At 40.6% G+C, this 19,264-nt stretch overlaps 1 protein-coding gene across 8 annotated transcripts in view; it reads right to left on the bottom strand.

Annotated features, from left to right (window-relative positions):
- Nucleotides 1-9,469: 9,469 nt before the first annotated feature.
- The window catches only part of LOC104605886 (transcription factor TGA1-like), a 28,869-nt gene continuing 19,074 nt past the window's right edge, over nucleotides 9,470-19,264 (bottom strand). For all 8 annotated transcript variants that reach the window (XM_088892256.1, XM_088892260.1, XM_088892253.1 and 5 more), the window contains 2 exons: nucleotides 18,391-18,618; nucleotides 9,470-10,056 (listed from right to left, as the gene is read on the bottom strand). In XM_088892256.1, coding sequence (XP_088748382.1) covers nucleotides 9,904-10,056; nucleotides 18,391-18,618 — 381 coding nt within the window. In that variant the 3' untranslated portion in view covers nucleotides 9,470-9,903. The remainder of the gene's footprint in view (nucleotides 10,057-18,390; nucleotides 18,619-19,264) is intronic.

The following is a 19,264-nucleotide window of genomic DNA, read 5'->3' as shown; positions in this document are numbered from 1 at the left end:
TGGATCTACTTATTGAGTATCTGCTCCACAGCACTCTACTAGCAGATCACAACGCAACTAAAAGGGTAGAGCGTCAGTCAGCTCACTATCTTCTTATCGGCGGGCATCTGTATAGAAGATCCTTTACACTCCCCTACCTACATTGCATGCGACCTTCAAAGGCAAACCATGCGCTACATGAGATCCACGAATGTCTCTATGGAAGAAACTTGGGGGGGGGGGGCAAGCCCAAAAGGCACTAAGGCAAGGCTACTATTAGCCTACAATGAAGGCAGATGCATTCGAGCTCATTTGGAAATGTGATAACTGTTTGAGACATGCCAACCTACCTTACCAACCTGCCGCCAACCTCAAGTACTTGACCAACCCGTGGTCTTTCGCCTAGTGGGGAATAGACATCCTCGGTTTGTTCCCACCAACGACTAAGAAAAGAAGGTTCTTGGTTGTGACAGTTGATTACTTTACGAAGTGGGTGGAGGTTGAGCCATTGGTAACAATCATAGCCCAGAACATACGGAATTTCTTCTGGAAGAATATAGTGTGCAGATTCAGACTCCCAAAAGTGTTGATATCCGACAATGGGAAGCAGTTCGAACATATAAAGCTCCAGAACTAGTGTTCTGAGATGGAGATCCAATAGAATTTTACTTCGATAGCACATCCTCAAGCAAATAGATAGGCCAAGGTGACTAACAGGGCAATCCTCTACGGACTCAATGCTCAGCTCTCCCGAGCTAAGGGTTTGTGGGTAGACAGGTTGTCCAGTGTTCTTTGGGCATACCAGACTATAATCAAGACAATGACTGGAGAGACCCGATTCAACTTAACGTATGGTATGGAGGTTGTCATCCCTGCCGAGATCGAAGTACCAACCCTGCAATTAAAGGTGTATGACGAGGAGACCAATGACGATGAGCTATGGACCAACCTCGACCTAATCGAAGAAGTGTGCGACCTGGCCTATACCTGAATTATGGCCTACCAACAGCGAGTAGCTCGGTATTATAATGTTCGGGTCAAGAGACACCACTTTTGAGTTGGAAACCTTGTAATCTGGAAGGTTATGGTGCCTGAGCCTGGTGTAAGTAAGTTGGGACCGAACTGGGAAGGTCCTTACAGACTATGATGGGTGTTCGGAGAAGGGACGTACGAGCTCAAGACGTTGGAAGGGAGGCAGGTACCCCGTGCCCAGAACGTTGACAACCTCAGAAAGTACTATCTATGAGCTCAGGAATCAAGCATCCGTGACCTTAACCAGATAATCAAAATTTTCACTAAGTATGGGAGTCTATCCACTTCGGTGATCTAGTCAAGCATGTCAGCAAATCATATTTCAAAGAGAATTCAATGGGGATGCCAAGTCGCTTTATGGCTAAAGGCCCGTAGTCCTGACCTAATAGTGACCTCGGTGGTCTAACAAAGCCTAGCGCTTCGGCATATAGGTAGTTTGAGTACATCTTTTATTATACCTAGTTGGAACATAGGCAATTCGAGTTATATCCCATACCATGCCTAATTGCCTCGGTACACAATTACCCCAGGTCAATCCCATACTGTGTCTAGCCACTTCGAGGGCTAGGCACCTCGGGTGAACCTACACTTAGAATTATTTTTGAAGTTTCGGTATGTTGAGATCGGAGGAGCACATGGTGTACAAAAAATGAGCTTTCATCCATTTCTAGATCAGCATACTTGCATCGGTTTGACTTACATTGGTATTGTAAAAAAAGAGAGAGAGAGAGAGAGAAGAGTTCTCTAGACTGAGCTCGGAGGCTCAGTGCAGTACATATATTTACAGGGGGGTCCAAGAAAAGAGGCAAAGTGTTCAGACATCTTGGGGCTCCTCCTCCCTGTCTCCAGTAGCAGTGGCAGCGCCCAGCTTCCTCCCCAACACCCCCCGTCGAGCCCATCTTCTTCCTCCTTGATGTCTGGGTCTAGGTCAACCTGGTTGGTCATTTCCTTGGTGCACACAGAGGACATGATGGGTCCAAGGTCGAGCTCGGGGTATACCGCCATCATGAGCATCCGGCAAAGCTTGAAACCCTTACGAAAAGTTATAGTGTCGAAGTCCTGCCTTTCTTGAAGAAAACTCGGCGAGACTTTGTACTCCTTGATGGCATGAGTCTTCGCCTCCTTGATTGTGTCGATGAGGAGGACCTTACGATCAGCAAAGGAGGCTTCTTTCTCCTTGAGGTCCTTCTTGAGCTTAGCGTTGTCAAGCTCCATCTCCCTGACATGCCTCCTCGTAGACACCAGCTCCTCCTTCAGTTTGTCGACGAGGTCAGCAGCTTGCTCCACTCGGGACTTATATCCTTCCGCCACTACCTCGGCCTCAAGAGTCCTCGCAAGGTGCCACTTAGATTACTTCACAAAGGTATGCGCTATGGACTTGATCTATGGAGAAAGAGAAATTCGTTAAGTACATGAAAACACCTCGGCAACAACACAATAACAGGTTCGAGGACTTACCACCATGGCACAATGCATCACTTTGGTTCCCAACTCGAAATGCTGCATTTTTGTCATACTGGAGACCTCCTCAGGAAAGATAGCCCCCCAACTCTTGTAGAGGCAAGTCTAGACATCCATGATGGATTGTTCCTCCTCAGGTACTACCCCCACAGAGCTGTCCCTAGGATGTTGAGGGCACATCTTGGGTGACCGGACCACCTCGGGTTGGTGTGATGGCTTCTTCTCCTAGTCTTCCTCCACCAGGTTAATGACCAGAACCTCCTCAGCCGTGGCAGGGGCAACGGGCTCAGCAATTGGTGCCCGAGATGAATCTCTGAGGGACGCCTTCCTTTTCCTCTTCTTCTTCTTCTTCATGTCAGAGAGGAAGCCCATAGTCGAGATATCCGACATGTTGCTTGCAAAAGAAAGTCGAAAGTCATCCAAAAAAATATGGAGTAAAGTAACAAAGTTGAATACCCACACCTGAGGTGACGACCTACCTAGAGGACTCATCCGGGCCTGAATAAGCTTCTCCTCGGATAATAAGTCGTCCAACTGTAGTTCACGTTCCGCCAGGTCCCACATCTTGGCCTGTATCTCCTCACTTAGGTCTTCCCCGACATCCTTGATGCCCTTTCTCCAATGCGTCGGGAAAGGCCACCCCCAGCTCGGGCGAGAAATAAATATCTACTTTTCCAGGGGACCTTTGAAGGGAACTCGTGGAACAATTTGTATCCAAGTTGGTAGGACAAATAATAGCTAAATTTGTTTGGGGAACTAGCAGGGTTTTGTTTGATATGGCAGACTGAGGTAAAGGTTTTTATATCAAGAGGGAGGCTGAGGTCAAAGAAAAGAGAGATCATACCGACCAAGGTACAACAGAGTTCGGGTGCAATTGATTGATGATGACGTTGTAGAACTTTAGTAGTTCGGGAATGAAAGGGTGAAGTGGAAAGCGGAGCCTGGCCTTCAGGTGCTCCGCGAAGACAACTATTTCATTATCGTCGTATTCCCAGGGAAAGCCACCTATGCGAAGAGAATAGTTGTAGTGGTCAGGGAACCTATGCTGAGTGGCCAAGGCACGAATCTCCTTGGCAGACATCTAGGTGGGACCAAAGTGGTCTGGTTCTCTAGGACGAGCTAGCCGGTGGGAAGACAAGGCCCTTTTATGGGAACATCATCGGTCTTGGACCAAGGCAGCCTCCTCGGCAACCTCCTCGACAGTACCGGACTAGACCCTATCTTCACTAGACCCATTACCCGACATACTTAAAGCAAGGAAAGCGGAAAAGAAATAGAGAAAGGGAAACAACTTACCTAAAGAGAAGAGAGATCGACCTGAAGACAACCGCGACAACAGCAACGATAGCACACTTCACGACCTTTGGATATGCAAGAGCTCAGAATGGAACGAAGGAAATGGGTCCCCAAGGGCCCTATTTATAGCCAGCATAACCGACCATGGACAGTCCAGATCGATCAGATCCAACGGCTCCCAAGGGTGTGTCTATTCGCATTTCGAGGTCAAATTCAGTTGAGTGTGTTTTTTATGTCCGTGAAATTTATAGTCCGTGTGACGTCTGTGCATACCCGAGACACAATCTCGCCCTTAAGGTTGAACCGGTTGGGTCATTCATGTCTAACCCGTTGGTTGGATCTCAGGTGAACCAGAGGCTGGCTAAATCCATCCAACTCGTTGAGAACTCTGGCCCTGAGTTGATCACCCCAAGGTCAGGAGTGGGGGCAATTGATGAGGGATAATTTGGCCCGACCTATAATAAGACAACATGCGGAGCAACCTATTGACTAGACGACACGTCGACCTTCTCGAGCACCTCAGCAATCCAAGTCATCTCGAGCACCTTGGGTCAGTTAGTTAGGACCAGGGTCCCTAGCAACCAATGTACACCGACCTACCGAGGTACCATGTATCATCCTTCTAGAAGGGAGCCAACTGTCTCCAATATCCTTGAGAACATGCCGCACGTCAGCGAGCCTTATCCTTATCCTGCCCGGATCGGATGGACTCGATAAGCCTTATTAGCTCACACAAAGTCCATCTCCGGGTGCGAAACTAACTCTGGTTTACACAGACTAGTGATTTCGGTGAAGGGATGGGAGATCCATCATATGGATGGCCGGACCATGTAGGGTGGCTAGGCAAATTTTCAAAAAAAATTCTTTCTCCCATCCAGGAATCCTATTCCCTAATTTAGAAAACTGCATTTTTCAAGATTCATTCTTGAAACAAACCGGACCAGATTTGAAAACAAAAAGAAGCAAGTAGGGATATACCTGATACAGAATAGCAGTAACTCCCAACATAGGTGTTCACACCCAAAGTGGTTACCAAATCTGCCTCCATTGAAGATGACACAACGAATGTTGAGGCAAGATCAACAAGAAGGGTTCTTCAGCAAGAACTTATGATTCTTCAACAAGAATCATGTAGGGTTGTGTGAGCACGACTTCAGATTGTTTCTTCACCAAGAAACAATATCAAAAATGATTCTTGATCACTCCAAGAGGTGGAGATCGAACTAGGCAGGGCAACAAGAGCAGAGGGAGAAAAAGAATGCAAAAAAGAAGTGATCTTTCTGTAGAATTCGCCCCCTTATTTATAACCTTTCCTGAATCAACTTCCTAATCCAATTAGGAATGAGTTTCTTGATCCAAATCTGATATTTGGATTTGGACTCTCAAGTGGATAAGACTTATCCAACTGCTAATCCTAATCAGATTATAAACCCAAATTTGCTCATTTAATTAAATCACTTAAGCCCAGTTCGAAATGGGCCTTAGGCTCATTAAGTCACACTACTCACTTTACCCTTTAAATGCTGGTTAGTTTGGCTCTCTTTGTATGACATGGGACCCTAGCATTGATCTATACATCAGCTACATGGGTTCAGCCCAACCTTTGTTACAAGGCCTGGCTGAATTCACTGCAAAACACAATAAACCCCTGAGTCCATCAGTATGGCCTTTCAATCGGCCCAACGTTTACACAAAATGGTCCTTGGGTCCAACCATCTTGTGAAGGCCCAAGGACTATAGACAGATGCAAGATTAGCCCATCAGGTATAACCCTTAATGGTCTTACACTTAACCTCTTAGTCCTTATTGATCAAACACTGCCCAACAAGAGAAAACCTCTCCCTTGGCTGCAAGGTACAGTGTTACACTCTCTACTCACATGGATCCCGGGAATTAAAACATTTTGAAAACATTTTGTGAAACCATAATATATATGTATATCTCTATATAAATATATTTTGCAAAAAAATCTCAACAATTTGAAATCAACTACCGGCAGTTTAGGTTTCCATCAGAGAGAGTGCATTCCCTGATCATTCACTTTGTCTGACAAAGGGGTTGATCATGTCACTATGATCACCCACTCAGGTGAATTCTCGGACTGCCCCAACATACCCAGGTTTTGATCCGTTTAAGGGTCTCATTGATTGGCATATCAAAGACAACCCAATCATACACCTAGTGCAGTACCATAATCGAGTCTAGGGGTCAGGTGTAATATTCCAATTTTGCCCATCTATCTCCAAGGTCCAGGGCAATATTGGAATTTGGTCTGGTTCAGGGTTTCAAGAAAACCCACACTACATGTACCTCAGGTCTTACCCTGGCAGCTGAGACAATCCACCCCAATCCACCCCAACCCACTTGACGGCAGATCAGTGTCAACCTTGGCAGGATAATCTCCACAAATCTATCCAATGGCTGTGAAGATTCTAAACTAACATGAGTCTCATAAGTGTCCAGTTTAAGGGTATTACCTAGAAACATACCAAAATAACACGAATCAATTATGTACTTTATTCATTTACAATATATGACAAAAGGTACACCAATCTGATTGGAGCTAAGGGCATAACTGTCTAACACTTGGATATATTTCATGAGGGCTACGGAAGCTCACCTATATAAAGGCACCATCATCACCCTTAGAAGGTACACGCGATTTAGCTCTCTACTAGCCTACACAATACTTAAGCTCTCTACAAAGTACTCTTCACTAACTTGAGCATCGGAGTGCTCACACCGAGTAAAGCACCCTGAGACCTCTAATACCACTTTCTTGCAGTTCGACTGGCCACGTAGCAGACCAACGTCCAAGCTGCCTTCTAGTAGGGAGTGTTCAAATTGTGCATCATCAAAACTGATTAGATTTACCTACACATTTGTTTATAATAAGTCAACACGTGGCATGTGGATAGGCAACAGGGACCATCCAATTCTATGGCTCGGCATCAGCGATATGTTTGATTTCAGTCATTGGAGATGTGAGAGGCAAGGACCAAGGTTCAAAGTATCGATAAAGGCCGATACGTCGATGTAAGGCATATCGGCCTAAATCGGTGCATTTTTTGTTTTTTTTTTTTGAATTTGGTTCAGAACGGTTGGTTTAAGGTCCGGCTACCCTCTGAACCATGGTCTAACCCGAAACACCCCTATAGGAGCATATCGGGAAGGCCATGATACGATACATACGGGTCGATACGTAACGATATTTTGAACCTTGATAGGGACTTAATGGTGGGGATAGAACTTGTCATTGATAGCAATAGGAAGGAAAACATGCCTACAAAGGCAGCAATGACAGTTTTGTACTGTTTGAGAGACTAAAACATGATGCAGGTATTTTCTCTCTCTCTCTCTCTCTCTCTCTCTCTCTGCACACACATGTCTGTCTATGTTTTTATTGTATCTGATACCTTATAATTATCTTCACTCTGTTTTTATATGATTTGTTCTTTAGGTTGTGTTTGGCTGCAATGCAAATAAATTTGCACTGATGCAAAATTATGACAGTGCAAATGATGTGACTGCAAATTTTGACCTATTTTTGTTTTAAATTTTAGCTTATTTTGTTTGATTGTAATACAAATGAAATAAATTAAGACATGAAACAGAATAAAGTAAAACCCCCAAATAAAATGAAACGAGAATTTGCATTTTTTTCATTTGTACTCACATGCATTTGTACTAGTGCAAATAAAATTGTACTGCAACCAAATGCAGGATAAGGCTCGGTTTGGAAAGAAGACAAATACAAATATGAACAGTGCAAATACATACAAAATAATACAAATTACAAGGTTTTACACTACATATTTGTATTTGTACTTCCAAACTGAGCTTTGATGCAGATTTCCTTCTGGATGCATTGGATTATTCCATATCAAAGTTGTGAAGAATCAAGGTTGGTGTACCAAGAACTGTAGATGATTTTTTTAGCTTGACATTAGATCCAACATTCCCATAAATAAGTAGATCTCTTGGCACTTGATTTCAACTCTACAACTATTTCTTCTCTCTTCTTCTTCCTAAATGGAACCTGTGAAATTTAGGCTGTGTTTGGTTTGAAAGAAAATGTAGGGAAACATTTACAAACCTTGTATGAACTTCTCTACCTTTCCTACCTTTCCCTTCCTTTTCCTTCAAACCAAACATAGCCTTTAAGGGATGGGTTGAGGCATCCCATCTACTACAGCTCATGTGGCCAATCCAAAAAGATTTTCTACAGGGCTAATTGGGTTTATGTCTTTGAATCCAAATCTTATACATTGGAATGCCCACCCAATGGATGACTGATGGTTCCATCCATACTCTTACTTGAGCTGGAGGGGGTTAAATAAATCCAACATGTTACGAGTTACAACCAGATGTGAGGAGCATTTGTTCAAATCTAGATTTGACAATAATGTTGGATTGGGTTGATTAATGGCATTAGAAGTGTAGGATTACTTGCACAAATCTTAATTTTAGGTTCTGCATTTTATCGGATGACAGATGTTATAGAAGAGATTTATAATTTATTCCAGTACAACTTATTTCAATCTATCTATTTAATTTGCATATTTCCTAGTTTATTCATACACAACAACCGGCTTAAAAAAAAAAAAAACAATAAAACCTTCCTTGGCATTTCTAGAAATCCTATAAACCTCCCTTGTATTTTGACCTTAACAAAAACTTCCCTTGATGTTTTGAAAAAGGTTCAAATACCTCTCCTCCAGTAGTTTTCTAATAACAGGTACATTGAAATTGCCAAGATACCCATCTCATTCTCTGTCTTTCTCTTCTTCCTTTTTTTTTCTTTTTCCTCTCTTTTTTCTACACTTGATTGAGTCAGTTTCAAAGAGCAGAGTTAGGTAAACAATAGAATAGAACAAATAAATAAATAAAAGAAAATAGTAGAAAATTAAAACACCTTACAGAACTAACAAACACAGCTTAGCCACTCACAAAAGAATGCATTCTAGAATAAAAAGTGGAATTTGAAGAGAAAGAAAAAATGCATCCTAGAAAGTAATGTTATCATAGAGAAATCTAAAACAGCTAGCAAGTTGCATAGAGAGGGAAAACACATTTGATGTTTGAAAAAGGAGCTGTTAATTTGAGGTAAGCAGTCAAAACGAACAGGAAAGAATAAGAGGTGTATTGATACGGATTCAAAAGCAAAGGCAACCTACAACTACAAGAGCACAATTCACAGAATGTAAAATCCCCATGGTGTGAGAACAACAAAGAAAAGTTGAGAGAGAAGTCAAAAGAAAATGTTCTTCATAATTTAATTTACACATAAAGAGATAAAAGAGACTTTTGAGGGCAATGAAGCAAAAAGAAATTGCATAGCTTCGTTTAGGTGGAATTGCGTCGGCCGCCGGAAATGTGGGGTAATGCAAATGAAATAAGTTGCAAGCAAGTTTCTAAATATCCACAGGGCGATGTGCTCTGGCTCTGAATATATTTTAAGAGGTAAGATGATCTGTTATGGGTGCTTTGCCGAAAGCCATGGTTGGTCAAGTACTAAGATATCCAAGATAATCGGATCCAATCCAATTCCATAAATGTATTATTCAATCTAAGATATCCAAGATAATCGATCGGATGTCGAAACATATAATTCATCTCATGCCCTTTCCCCATCCCACCCCCAAGATCCAAGGATCCCGAGTCCAAAGATCTCCCAGGATGATAGCTAGAAAAGAAAAAGTTAAAGTCCAAAGAAGCCATTTACTATCACCTCTGCTGCGACTATTTGAGGACAAGCGTCTTGACCAAAAAGGACCGAAACTATTCAACAATTTTACACAAGTACCAGTTGACTGCTCAAAAGTCAAAACATCAGTTACACTTCACACAATCTTCTCTTATAACATATATTACATGATTTGAATTGGAAAATTAACTTAATGAACAAAATGTTCTATTGATAAATGGTGAAAGGAGCTTCATATTTACAACATTCTTCCAATTCTGGAGGCTGCTTCAAAAATGTCAGCAGCTTAATTACGCATGGCCGTTAAGATGATGATGACCACTACCAAGTGGATTCTGTTAAGCTAGGAGCATTTTCCTTGCTGCTAAAGGTGGTTGATCTCTAGCTAGTGATCATGTCTGACTGACAGGTTATGCATCCTCCATAGCTTAGGCTGGTTCGCGAGGACGAGCAGCCCAAAGTGAACTCAGGGCCCGAAAACGATGAAAAAAATCTCCCAAGACTAGCAGGCCTCGAGCTGCTTGATGGATAGTAAGGATACGAGACATTTGCAGTAAAGTCTGCTGCCGAAGGTGGTCCGCCTGTTTGGAGAAAGAAGACTGAAATCAGTCTAATGATAAATGAGCAACTTAGAAATTGCTTACATTGTTAAGGTATACGTTCCAATTTTACATGCTAAAGTAGAGCTGTAACCTCAGAATTGCAGTCAAACAAATAGCTAATAAATAAAACCTATCCAACATATGAAAATATATAAGTGGATTGATAGCCTTTGAATGGTCAAGTTGCACACACCCAAGCTGGTGAGAAACTCAAACACGTTGTTTCTCTCTAATTTTCTGTAGGCAATAGTATCCTTTGGGCACCCTCATTCTATATTCTCCAAGTGATCTGATTCTTGCCAATTAGATTTTTCGGAGTATAGGAAGAGTATAAGACGAGACTTGCCTCCTCATCTCAGATTGTTAACTTCACTTCTCAGTTAATATGCCCTTGCCACATCCATTGCCTAGGAATGAGTTTCTACTACATTACCCCACACTTCTTTAGCTGTTTTGATCCATAAATCATCATCATCATCACCCAAGCCTTATCCCAACTATATGAGATCAGCTACACAAATCCTGTTTAATCATTCTCTTCTGTTTAAAGTTATATCCATTGTTAAATTACTGACGCTTAAAAGTCATTTTTTACTACTTCCAACCATTTTTGTCTGTCTAGCCTTTCTAGTCCCTTCAACTCATAACAAATCACTTCTTACAGGTGTTGTTAATGGTCTTCTATGCACATGACCAAACCATTCAAGTCTACTTTCTCTCATTTTATCACCCATTGGAGCTACCCCTAAGGCTGAGTTTGGTTGCAGTACAAGTTTCATTTGCACTGGTGTAAATGCTTTTTTTTTTATGATTCACTGGTGTAAATGTATGGGAGTACAAAAATGAGTGCAAATTCCAGTTTACTTTTGCTTCAGATTTGACTTTGTTTTATTTATTTGTGAGAAGTAAAATGAAGTCACATCCACTTTAAATGAAAGAGAATGGAGATAGAGGGTTGTTATCTGTGTAGGAATAAGGTAAGATGCAATATTTGCACTACTAAAAATTTTGTATCATGTAGGAGTGCAAACCATTATTACAAACAATTGAAAGAAAAACTGAACCAGGTGCAAATTTTGATCATAATTCCTATGAATGGCTTCATTTCTGGTCCTATCCTTTCTAGTTTCCACTCATCCATCTCAGCATACACATTTCTACCACATTCAGTTTTTGGACATGTTTCTTGGCTGCCCAACACTTTGCTCCATACAGCATAGCTGGGCCTTAGAATTTTATGGAATTTTCCTTTTAATCTAAGTGGTATTCTCCTATTTCATAAAACTCTAGATGCATTCCTGAATTTTGCTCATCTTGCTTCTATGGGTGACGTCCTCCTCTATCTCTCCCTAGTTATGAACTATTGAACCAAGGTATAGGAAAAGGTCACATTGAGTTCTCTCCCTAGTTATTATTATTATTATTACTATTATTATTATTATTATAAATATTATTTCAAAACCACTTGTTTCTAAGGCATTTGTCTGTAAGCTTAATTTTGCATTTAATCCTTCATTAATTTCATCAATTAAAACAATGTCATCAACAAACAATATACACGATGGACCTCTACCTAAATTCATCTATGAGCAGTGCAAACAAATAAGGGCAAAGTGTTGAACCTTGGTGAAAATCCATCAAAACTATAAAATCTGACGTCTCTTTCACATGTGTTCTAACATTAGTTGTTGCACTCTCAAATATATCTATGTACCTATTTGGAATCCTTTCTTTTTCAAGACACTATTATCTCTCTAGAAACTCTATCATATGCTTTCTCTAGATCATGCTTTGATCCATAAATAGTTCCTGCTAATATGCTGTTGCATGGAATTCACAAGCTAGGACATAATCATGTAGTATTCCTACACTCACCTATCATGAGAGGCACCTTACAACAACCAACCACACAACCTATGATGTACTACAATTTGTGACGACCACCAATATAGATGCAGATAGACTGTGCCCACTCTAAGTAATTGGTTCCATCCGGTCTAATCGTAGTTACAGGGTTCCCTACAAAGTACAGACCAATGGAAACAACCACACAATCCAAATTCTACTGGAAATCAGTTCCAAAATGGTCTGTTGATTAAAAACAATATACAGGCGTTTGAAAGATTAAAGAAGTCTATTCAACTTCAATCCCTTGCCTTGCAATCAAGCCAACATAGAGAACTCAGGTTTTTACCAACCCTGAAACTTGAGAGAAAAGGGAGAAGGTGCAGATGCTCTTACAAGCCTTCACAAAAGGTCCTTCAATGGTTGTTCATCTCAATATGGTTTCAAACTGTTCCACGAAATCCCTGAGCGCCAACCCCAATGTCTCTTTGGTCTTTGATTTGATACTAGTCCTGTTTCTAAGATTGCTTCTGATTTCAGGCAAAGACTACAGGAATAACTACTGGGCTTCAAAATTGCAATCAAGTCTCTATGAAATCTGTTAAAAGTCTGTTAGTATACTCAGATTAGTACCGCAGGGGTACTGTTGTAATTTCTCCCTTTCTTTTATTTGTTTATGTCGCCCTAATATAAATACTGAAAGCTGGCACCGCCAGCCTAACTTTTTGGTTCTCAAATCTTTTTTCTCTCTTCTCTCTTCCTTCTGTTCTTCTTCTCGTCTTTTGGACAATATGGTATCAGAGTGGGACTATTAGATCTGAAAGGAGATCAAGCAAGTCTTCTTCTTCTGTCTTCTCTCTTCACCAGCTGCTGTTGGTTTTACTGAAGATCCAGAGTACAGCATCGGACTGTTCCAGAAGTAGGTTCACTCCATTCTTTTTTTATTTTTTTTTCTGGTCGTGTACCAGGACAGAACCTGTAATAGGTTCACTTAACTGATGTGAGGTGATCAGCACCTCTTCTTTCCTTTTATGTGGGATTGGTTGATCCCTATGATGATTTGTATGTCGGTGATGACCTATATATGCTTTGACAGCAGTCCTATAGTCTGTTTGTAGGTCAGGAGATGACCTGTATCTACTGTAACAGCAGTAGACTTTTCTTCTTTGATGATTGAAAGGCTGTGTTTGAACTGAAAGGTGGTTGTTTCTAGTTTCCCGGTGCAAAGACTTTTTTTAACAGCAATACAGTGTGTGAAGGGGGGAATTGTGTGAACTGGAGAAAAAATTAAATAAACATTGACTTTCTGGGGTGTTGGACTGTACTGTTTTAGGGTTTTGTGACTACTTTGGGTGTGACCTGAAACAGTTATCATGAGTGGTGAAGATTCTACCACATCTGATGTTTCCTCAATGTAGAATGGACTGAGTGGGGTATGGATTTATCCTTCCCTATGGCTGTCATACCTCTTGATGGTCTGAATTACGTAGAATGGTCGAAGGGGATCAAGTTGTACATTACTGCAAGGGGAAAGATAAGATATATAAATGGGAGAATTAAAGAACCTAATTCTGGCAGTGCTGAATATGATAAATGGAACCAGGAAAACAGCATGGTCATGTCCTAGCTTTTAGTCTCTATCCAACCTCAGGTGAAAAGAAATTTTGTGGGCTGAAACGGCTTATGAGATTTGGGAACAAGCAAATTCCACCTATTCTGAATTGCGCCACTATGCAAATATTTATCAATAACAGACAGAATCATCTACTTGCAAACATGGAAAGGAGTCTACCTGTGTACTATTCAGACTTGACCTCCATCTGGAAGGAGTTAGATCACTATCAGAGTGTGGACTAGAAGTGTGATGAAGATGCAAAAGCAGTATAGTCAGAGGAAAGTAGTAGAAATTTGATGAATAATTCAGGGGGGGGGGGGATGCAGTTGGTTTGGCAACGAAAGGGAATGTTGTTATAAATGGGGGAAATCCCTTTAAGAAAGGAGACTTTCAAAAAAGGGTGGATGAGAAAGACAAACTATGGTGCACCCATTTCCAGAAGTCTCGACATATGATACATGTTGGGAACTTCATGGGAAGCCAAAATGGGCTTAGGAATTGAGTGAGAAACAAGGTTCAGATCTGAATAAGAAATCAGGACAGCAAAGTCCGGGAAAACTCACTATGGCAAGCATGGCTCTACTCAAGAGAATCAGCCCCCTACTACTACTGTTACTTAGATACACACCTCTGGTCCAGGCCCTAGGGAGGATATCATTAATTCCTTTCGTGACCATTTAGAACTCCATGGTAGGGTCATTCGTTAAATGGATGCTCCTCCTCCCTCAACCTCATTTGCGTCTACATCAGGTAATTCTGCCACAGCTTTTCATGTATTGTCTCATTCCCCTGACTCTCCTTGGATAATTGATTCTGGAGCATCAAATCATATGATTGGCAAGTCCACTTACTTTTAGACCTATCATCTTCTCTCTGGAAGAGACAAGGTGAGACTAGATGATGGGTCATACACTATCATAGCTGGTCAAGAAACCATTTCTCTTCCCTTTGATCTTACTCTTTCTAATGTTTTACATGTTCCAAAATTCCCTATTAACTTGTTCTCTGTTAGTCATTAAACTACTCTGTGACCTTTTTCCCTTCTTATTGTGTGATCCAGGATTTGGCCTCGGGGAAGACGATTGGTAGAGGACGTATGGTGGATGGACTCTACATGCTGGAGAATAAGGCTGGTCTTATAGTCATAGAGTCTAAGAGTCAGTCCTGTAAGAGTCATGTTTGTTTATGGCACAGTTGTCTTGGTCATTTATCTTTTGAGTCTTTGAAACTGGTATTCCCAGAGTTGTTTAAGTCAGTGTCCATGTCAAAGTTTACGTGTCAAACATATCAATTGAGTAAACATTGTAGAACTCATTTTTCTTCAAAGAATAATAAATCTGAATTTCCTTCCCATATTATTCATTTATGTTTGGCCGTTGGGGCCCTGTTACTTTACCATCTAAGAGTGGCTACAAGTATTTTATTACCTTTATTGATGATACTCCAGATATACATGGGTGTATCCCATGCGAACTAGGGATGAAGTACCAAAAATTATCCAAACTTTCCAACGAATGATTTTCACCCAATTTCAAACTGAAATCCAAGTCTTCCAATCCGATAATGCCAAAGAATACTTTCATAATGATCTCACGGAGTTCTTTGCTTCGCATGGATCACTTCACCGTAGGTCATGTGCCCGAACACCCCAACAAAATGGTGTTGCTAAAAGAAAGAACTGTCATCTTCTTGAAGTGGCTAGGGGGTTACCGAATCATATGAATGTCCCAAAACGTTTTTGGCTTAAGGCTGTTCTTTGTGCTACTTATCTCATTAATTATATGCCCTCTCACCGGTTAGAGTGCAAAGCCCCACATCAGCTCCTTTTTCCCAAATCTCTTTTCCTTTCTATTCCTCCACGTGTGTTTGGTTGTCGTTGCATTGTTCACAAACCTGTCACCCACCCGTGGAAAATTGGATCCTCATGCTATTCCTTGTATCTTCTTGGGGTACTCCACAACTCGGAAGGGGTATCAGTGATTTGATCCAATCTCTCGGAAATATTACATTTCTATGGATGTCTCTTTCTTTGAGAGTGAGCCTTTCTTCCTTGTTTCTCCTCAGGGGGGTGTAGGAATGAGGAAAACCAGTTCAGCTCCCTCCTCTCCCTGGTTCTTCTCTCTTTTGTGTTTCTTTCGTCGTTACAAAGGCCAGCCATGTTCAAGAGCTGTGGAGCACCTAGAAATTGTACCACCAATGACATCAAACTCTCCGGGGGTGGATCCTACCCAACCAGGTACCTTGGTTCCCATTGATGTTCCTAACCCTATTGCTATTGGTACCTCTATTGCCGAAGACCTTGACCTTCCTATTACTCACCGGAAGGGTATTAGGTCTTGCACCACTAAACATCCCATTTCCCATTTTGTTTCCTATGAGAACATTTCACCTTCCTTTCAAGCCTTTCTTTCTTCCATTGACAGTGTTCATATTCTTAAGAATGTGGCAAAAGCTTTGTTGGTGCCTAAATGGACAAATGCTATGAAGGAAGAAATTAATGCTTTGCATTAAAATGGCACATGGGAATTGGTAGATCTTCCAAAGGGGAAGGAACCGGTTGGATGTAAATGGGTTTTCACAGTAAAACATAGGGTTGATGGCACAATGGAACGGTATAAAGCTCGTTTAGTGGCAAAAGGGTTTACACATGTGTATGGAGTGGATTATGCAGAAACCTTTGCACCAGTTGCTAAGATAAATTCCATTAGAGTCCTTTTCTCTTCAGCCACTAATCTCGATTGGGACCTTCATCAACTAGATATCAAGAATGCATTTCTAAATGGTGATCTTGAAGAAAAAATGTACATGGTACAACCCCCTGGTTTCTGGGCTCAAGGTGATGAACAGAAAGTGTGTAGGTTAAAAAAGTCATTATATAGCCTGAAACAATCACCAAGAGCCTAGTTCAACAGGTTTCATGTAGTTGTTCAACAAAAAGGCTACAAGAAGTGTCAATTTGATCACACATTGTTTGTGAAAAGAGGGGAATGAAAAATTGCAGCCTTAATAGTGTATGTTGATGATATAATTATCACTGGTGATTAGAAAGATGAAATTCAAAAGTTGAAGGGATTTCTTGCTACTCAGTTTGAGGTGAAAGATCTAGGTCCTTTAAGGTATTTCCTTGGAATTGAAGCTACCCGCTTACAAAGGGTATCTTCATTTCCCAGAGAAAGTATGTCTTAGGTCTACTCCAAGATACAGGAAAATTGGGAGTGAAACCTATTGATTCTCCCATTGATCCTAATCACAAATTAGGTGATTGTCAAGGTGAATTCATCAAGGACGTGAAACAATTTTAGAGACTTGTAGGAAGATTGCTATATCTATCCATGACTCAGCCAGACATTGCTTATGCAATGGGTGTTCTTACTTGAAGCAGCTGAAAGAATCCTCAGATCTCTTAAAGAAATTTCCAGATGTAGGTTTATTGTTCCAAAAGCATGAGCATTTGAAGGTTGAAGTGTATATCAATGTAGATTGGGCAGGATCCCTAAGTGTTAGGAAATCTATAAGCGACTATTGTACTTTTGTAGGAGGGAACCTACTAGCCACATGGAGAAGCAAATTTGCATAAAACAGAATGTGGTGGCTAGGTCTAGTGTTGAAGCTGAATATAGGGCAATGTCTCATGGAATGGTTGAAATTATGTGGCTAAAAAACTTGTTGAGTGAGTTGGGATTTGCAGTTGATGAACCTATGACCTAATATTGTGATAACAAAGCAGCCATAAACATTGTTGCTAATCCAGTGCTGCATGATAGAACTAAACATATTGAAGTCGACAAACATTTTATCTGAGAAAAGGTTATCAAAGGGGAAGTGTATACACCCTATGTCAGTTCTGAAGACCAACTTGTAGACATCTTCACAAAGGGGTTACATCACTTGCGGCATCATGATTTATGTGACAAGTTGGGCATGATTGATATCTATGTCCCAACTTGAGGGGGAGTGTTAAAAGTCTGTTAGTATACTCAAATTAGTACCACAGGGCTACTGTTGTAACTTCTCCCTTTCTTTTATTTGTTTATGTCGCCCTAATATAAATACTGAAAGATGACGCCGCTAGCCTAACTTTTTGGCTCTCAAATCTTTTTTTCTCTACTCCCTTCTCTCTTCCTCCTCTTCTCATCTTCTGGATAATCCTCTATCAACCAGGCAATCTCATGTAGCAATGATCTGCTACTCAAAACCCCGCATACCCCGTTGATCCTAGTATGTATGGATCTTAAAAACAAAGAGGTATGTTCTTATACCAAGATGAGAATTAAAACAACAATAATTCTTGAGATTCTTATGTGTATTTAAAGCATAAAAAAATAATGAGAATAGAAGGAAGAGAATAGGAGAAAAAGAAGAGAAGAATAATGTTCTTAGAGAAGTCGAATAATGGGCTTTATTGTAGTCCTGCTGTATTTTATATGAGATGGTAATAAAAGCAAATAAAATTATGTCTCTTCCCCTAGTAGGTGGCAGCAATAAGAAAAGAGGCCCAGACAGCCCACTATATAACCAGCCCAATTATAAACATAAAAAAATGAAGCCCAATAAAAAAAGAAACTCCTACAGCCCTACATCTCAAAACTCCCCCTCAAGCTGAGCATCTCAACAGTAAAAGTGATCCTTTATTTTAGAAAACAATCTTAAACAGATAGAGATGTATTTCTTTATTGCTATACTCATTTCCTGTACCTGAATGCTTATTCACGTATATAATCTACTGTATGAAAAGGATGATCAAATATTTCAAGCAATTTAACGTATGAAAAAGCTGGTAGGTAGAGGTATCATGTGAACTCAGGGTAAGAAAATGCAAAATGAACTACCTGATATGAAAAAGTGATTAATACCTGGTTCACAAAGCTCACTAGAGCTTCCAACTTTCCCATTGCCGTAGCCATCTGTGACATGTAACTGTCTTCACCCACTGGATCACTTGCTAAAGTTTCAGCTAGAGTTTGCTGCAGTTTAAGCATCCCTTGTGAAAGAGCATCTTCAGCTTGCTGAGATGACTGTTGCAGGTTACCTACATCCAGCAGTTGTTGTTCTGATAATGGTTCAAGTTGGGGCATGAGAACCTGTGTCCAGCATAAACCAAAAAAATAAATAAATAAGAGAGAGAGAGAGAGAGAATAGAAATTTCAGAATTTGATGAATGGAATCACCCCAAAATCCCAGACAAGAATACAAGCACTAAAGTTTTCTGCAGGATAAAAGTAGAATCTAAATGTTCATACATTTGAAGCATGGTATGTCAACTAAAACTTGACACAAGAATGTTATGATAAATGAAGTGTTTAACAGACTAACAGAACAAAGAACTACAAGTATTTCATTCAAACCAAGAGTAATACAATAACCAACTCAACTAACCCTTGTTCCAATCAAGGTTCCAAGTATTGATACACACTGATACGCCGGATGGGGCATATTGGGAGTTTCGACCTCACACACCCCCTTTTTTTATTTTTTATTTTTTTTCAAAACCTGTTCAGAGGGATCCGTTTAAGGCTTTTCTACCCCTTGAAACAGGTCAAAACACTAAAGCTTATATATTTGGCGTATTAGTGACCCACCAATACACTATGTATTGATCAAAACGTGATGAAAATTTGAACCTTGGTTCCAATTATATGGGGTTGGACACATGAACCCTATTCTGCCATTCTGCATTGTTCAATGCTATATCCACTATTAAATTACGGGCGCTTAAATCATTTCTCA

Source organism: Nelumbo nucifera, chromosome 1, assembly GCF_055504915.1.
Source record: "Nelumbo nucifera cultivar China Antique chromosome 1, China Antique-T2T, whole genome shotgun sequence".
Lineage (NCBI taxonomy): Eukaryota > Viridiplantae > Streptophyta > Magnoliopsida > Proteales > Nelumbonaceae > Nelumbo > Nelumbo nucifera.
This window is presented reverse-complemented; position numbering and strand designations above follow the sequence as displayed.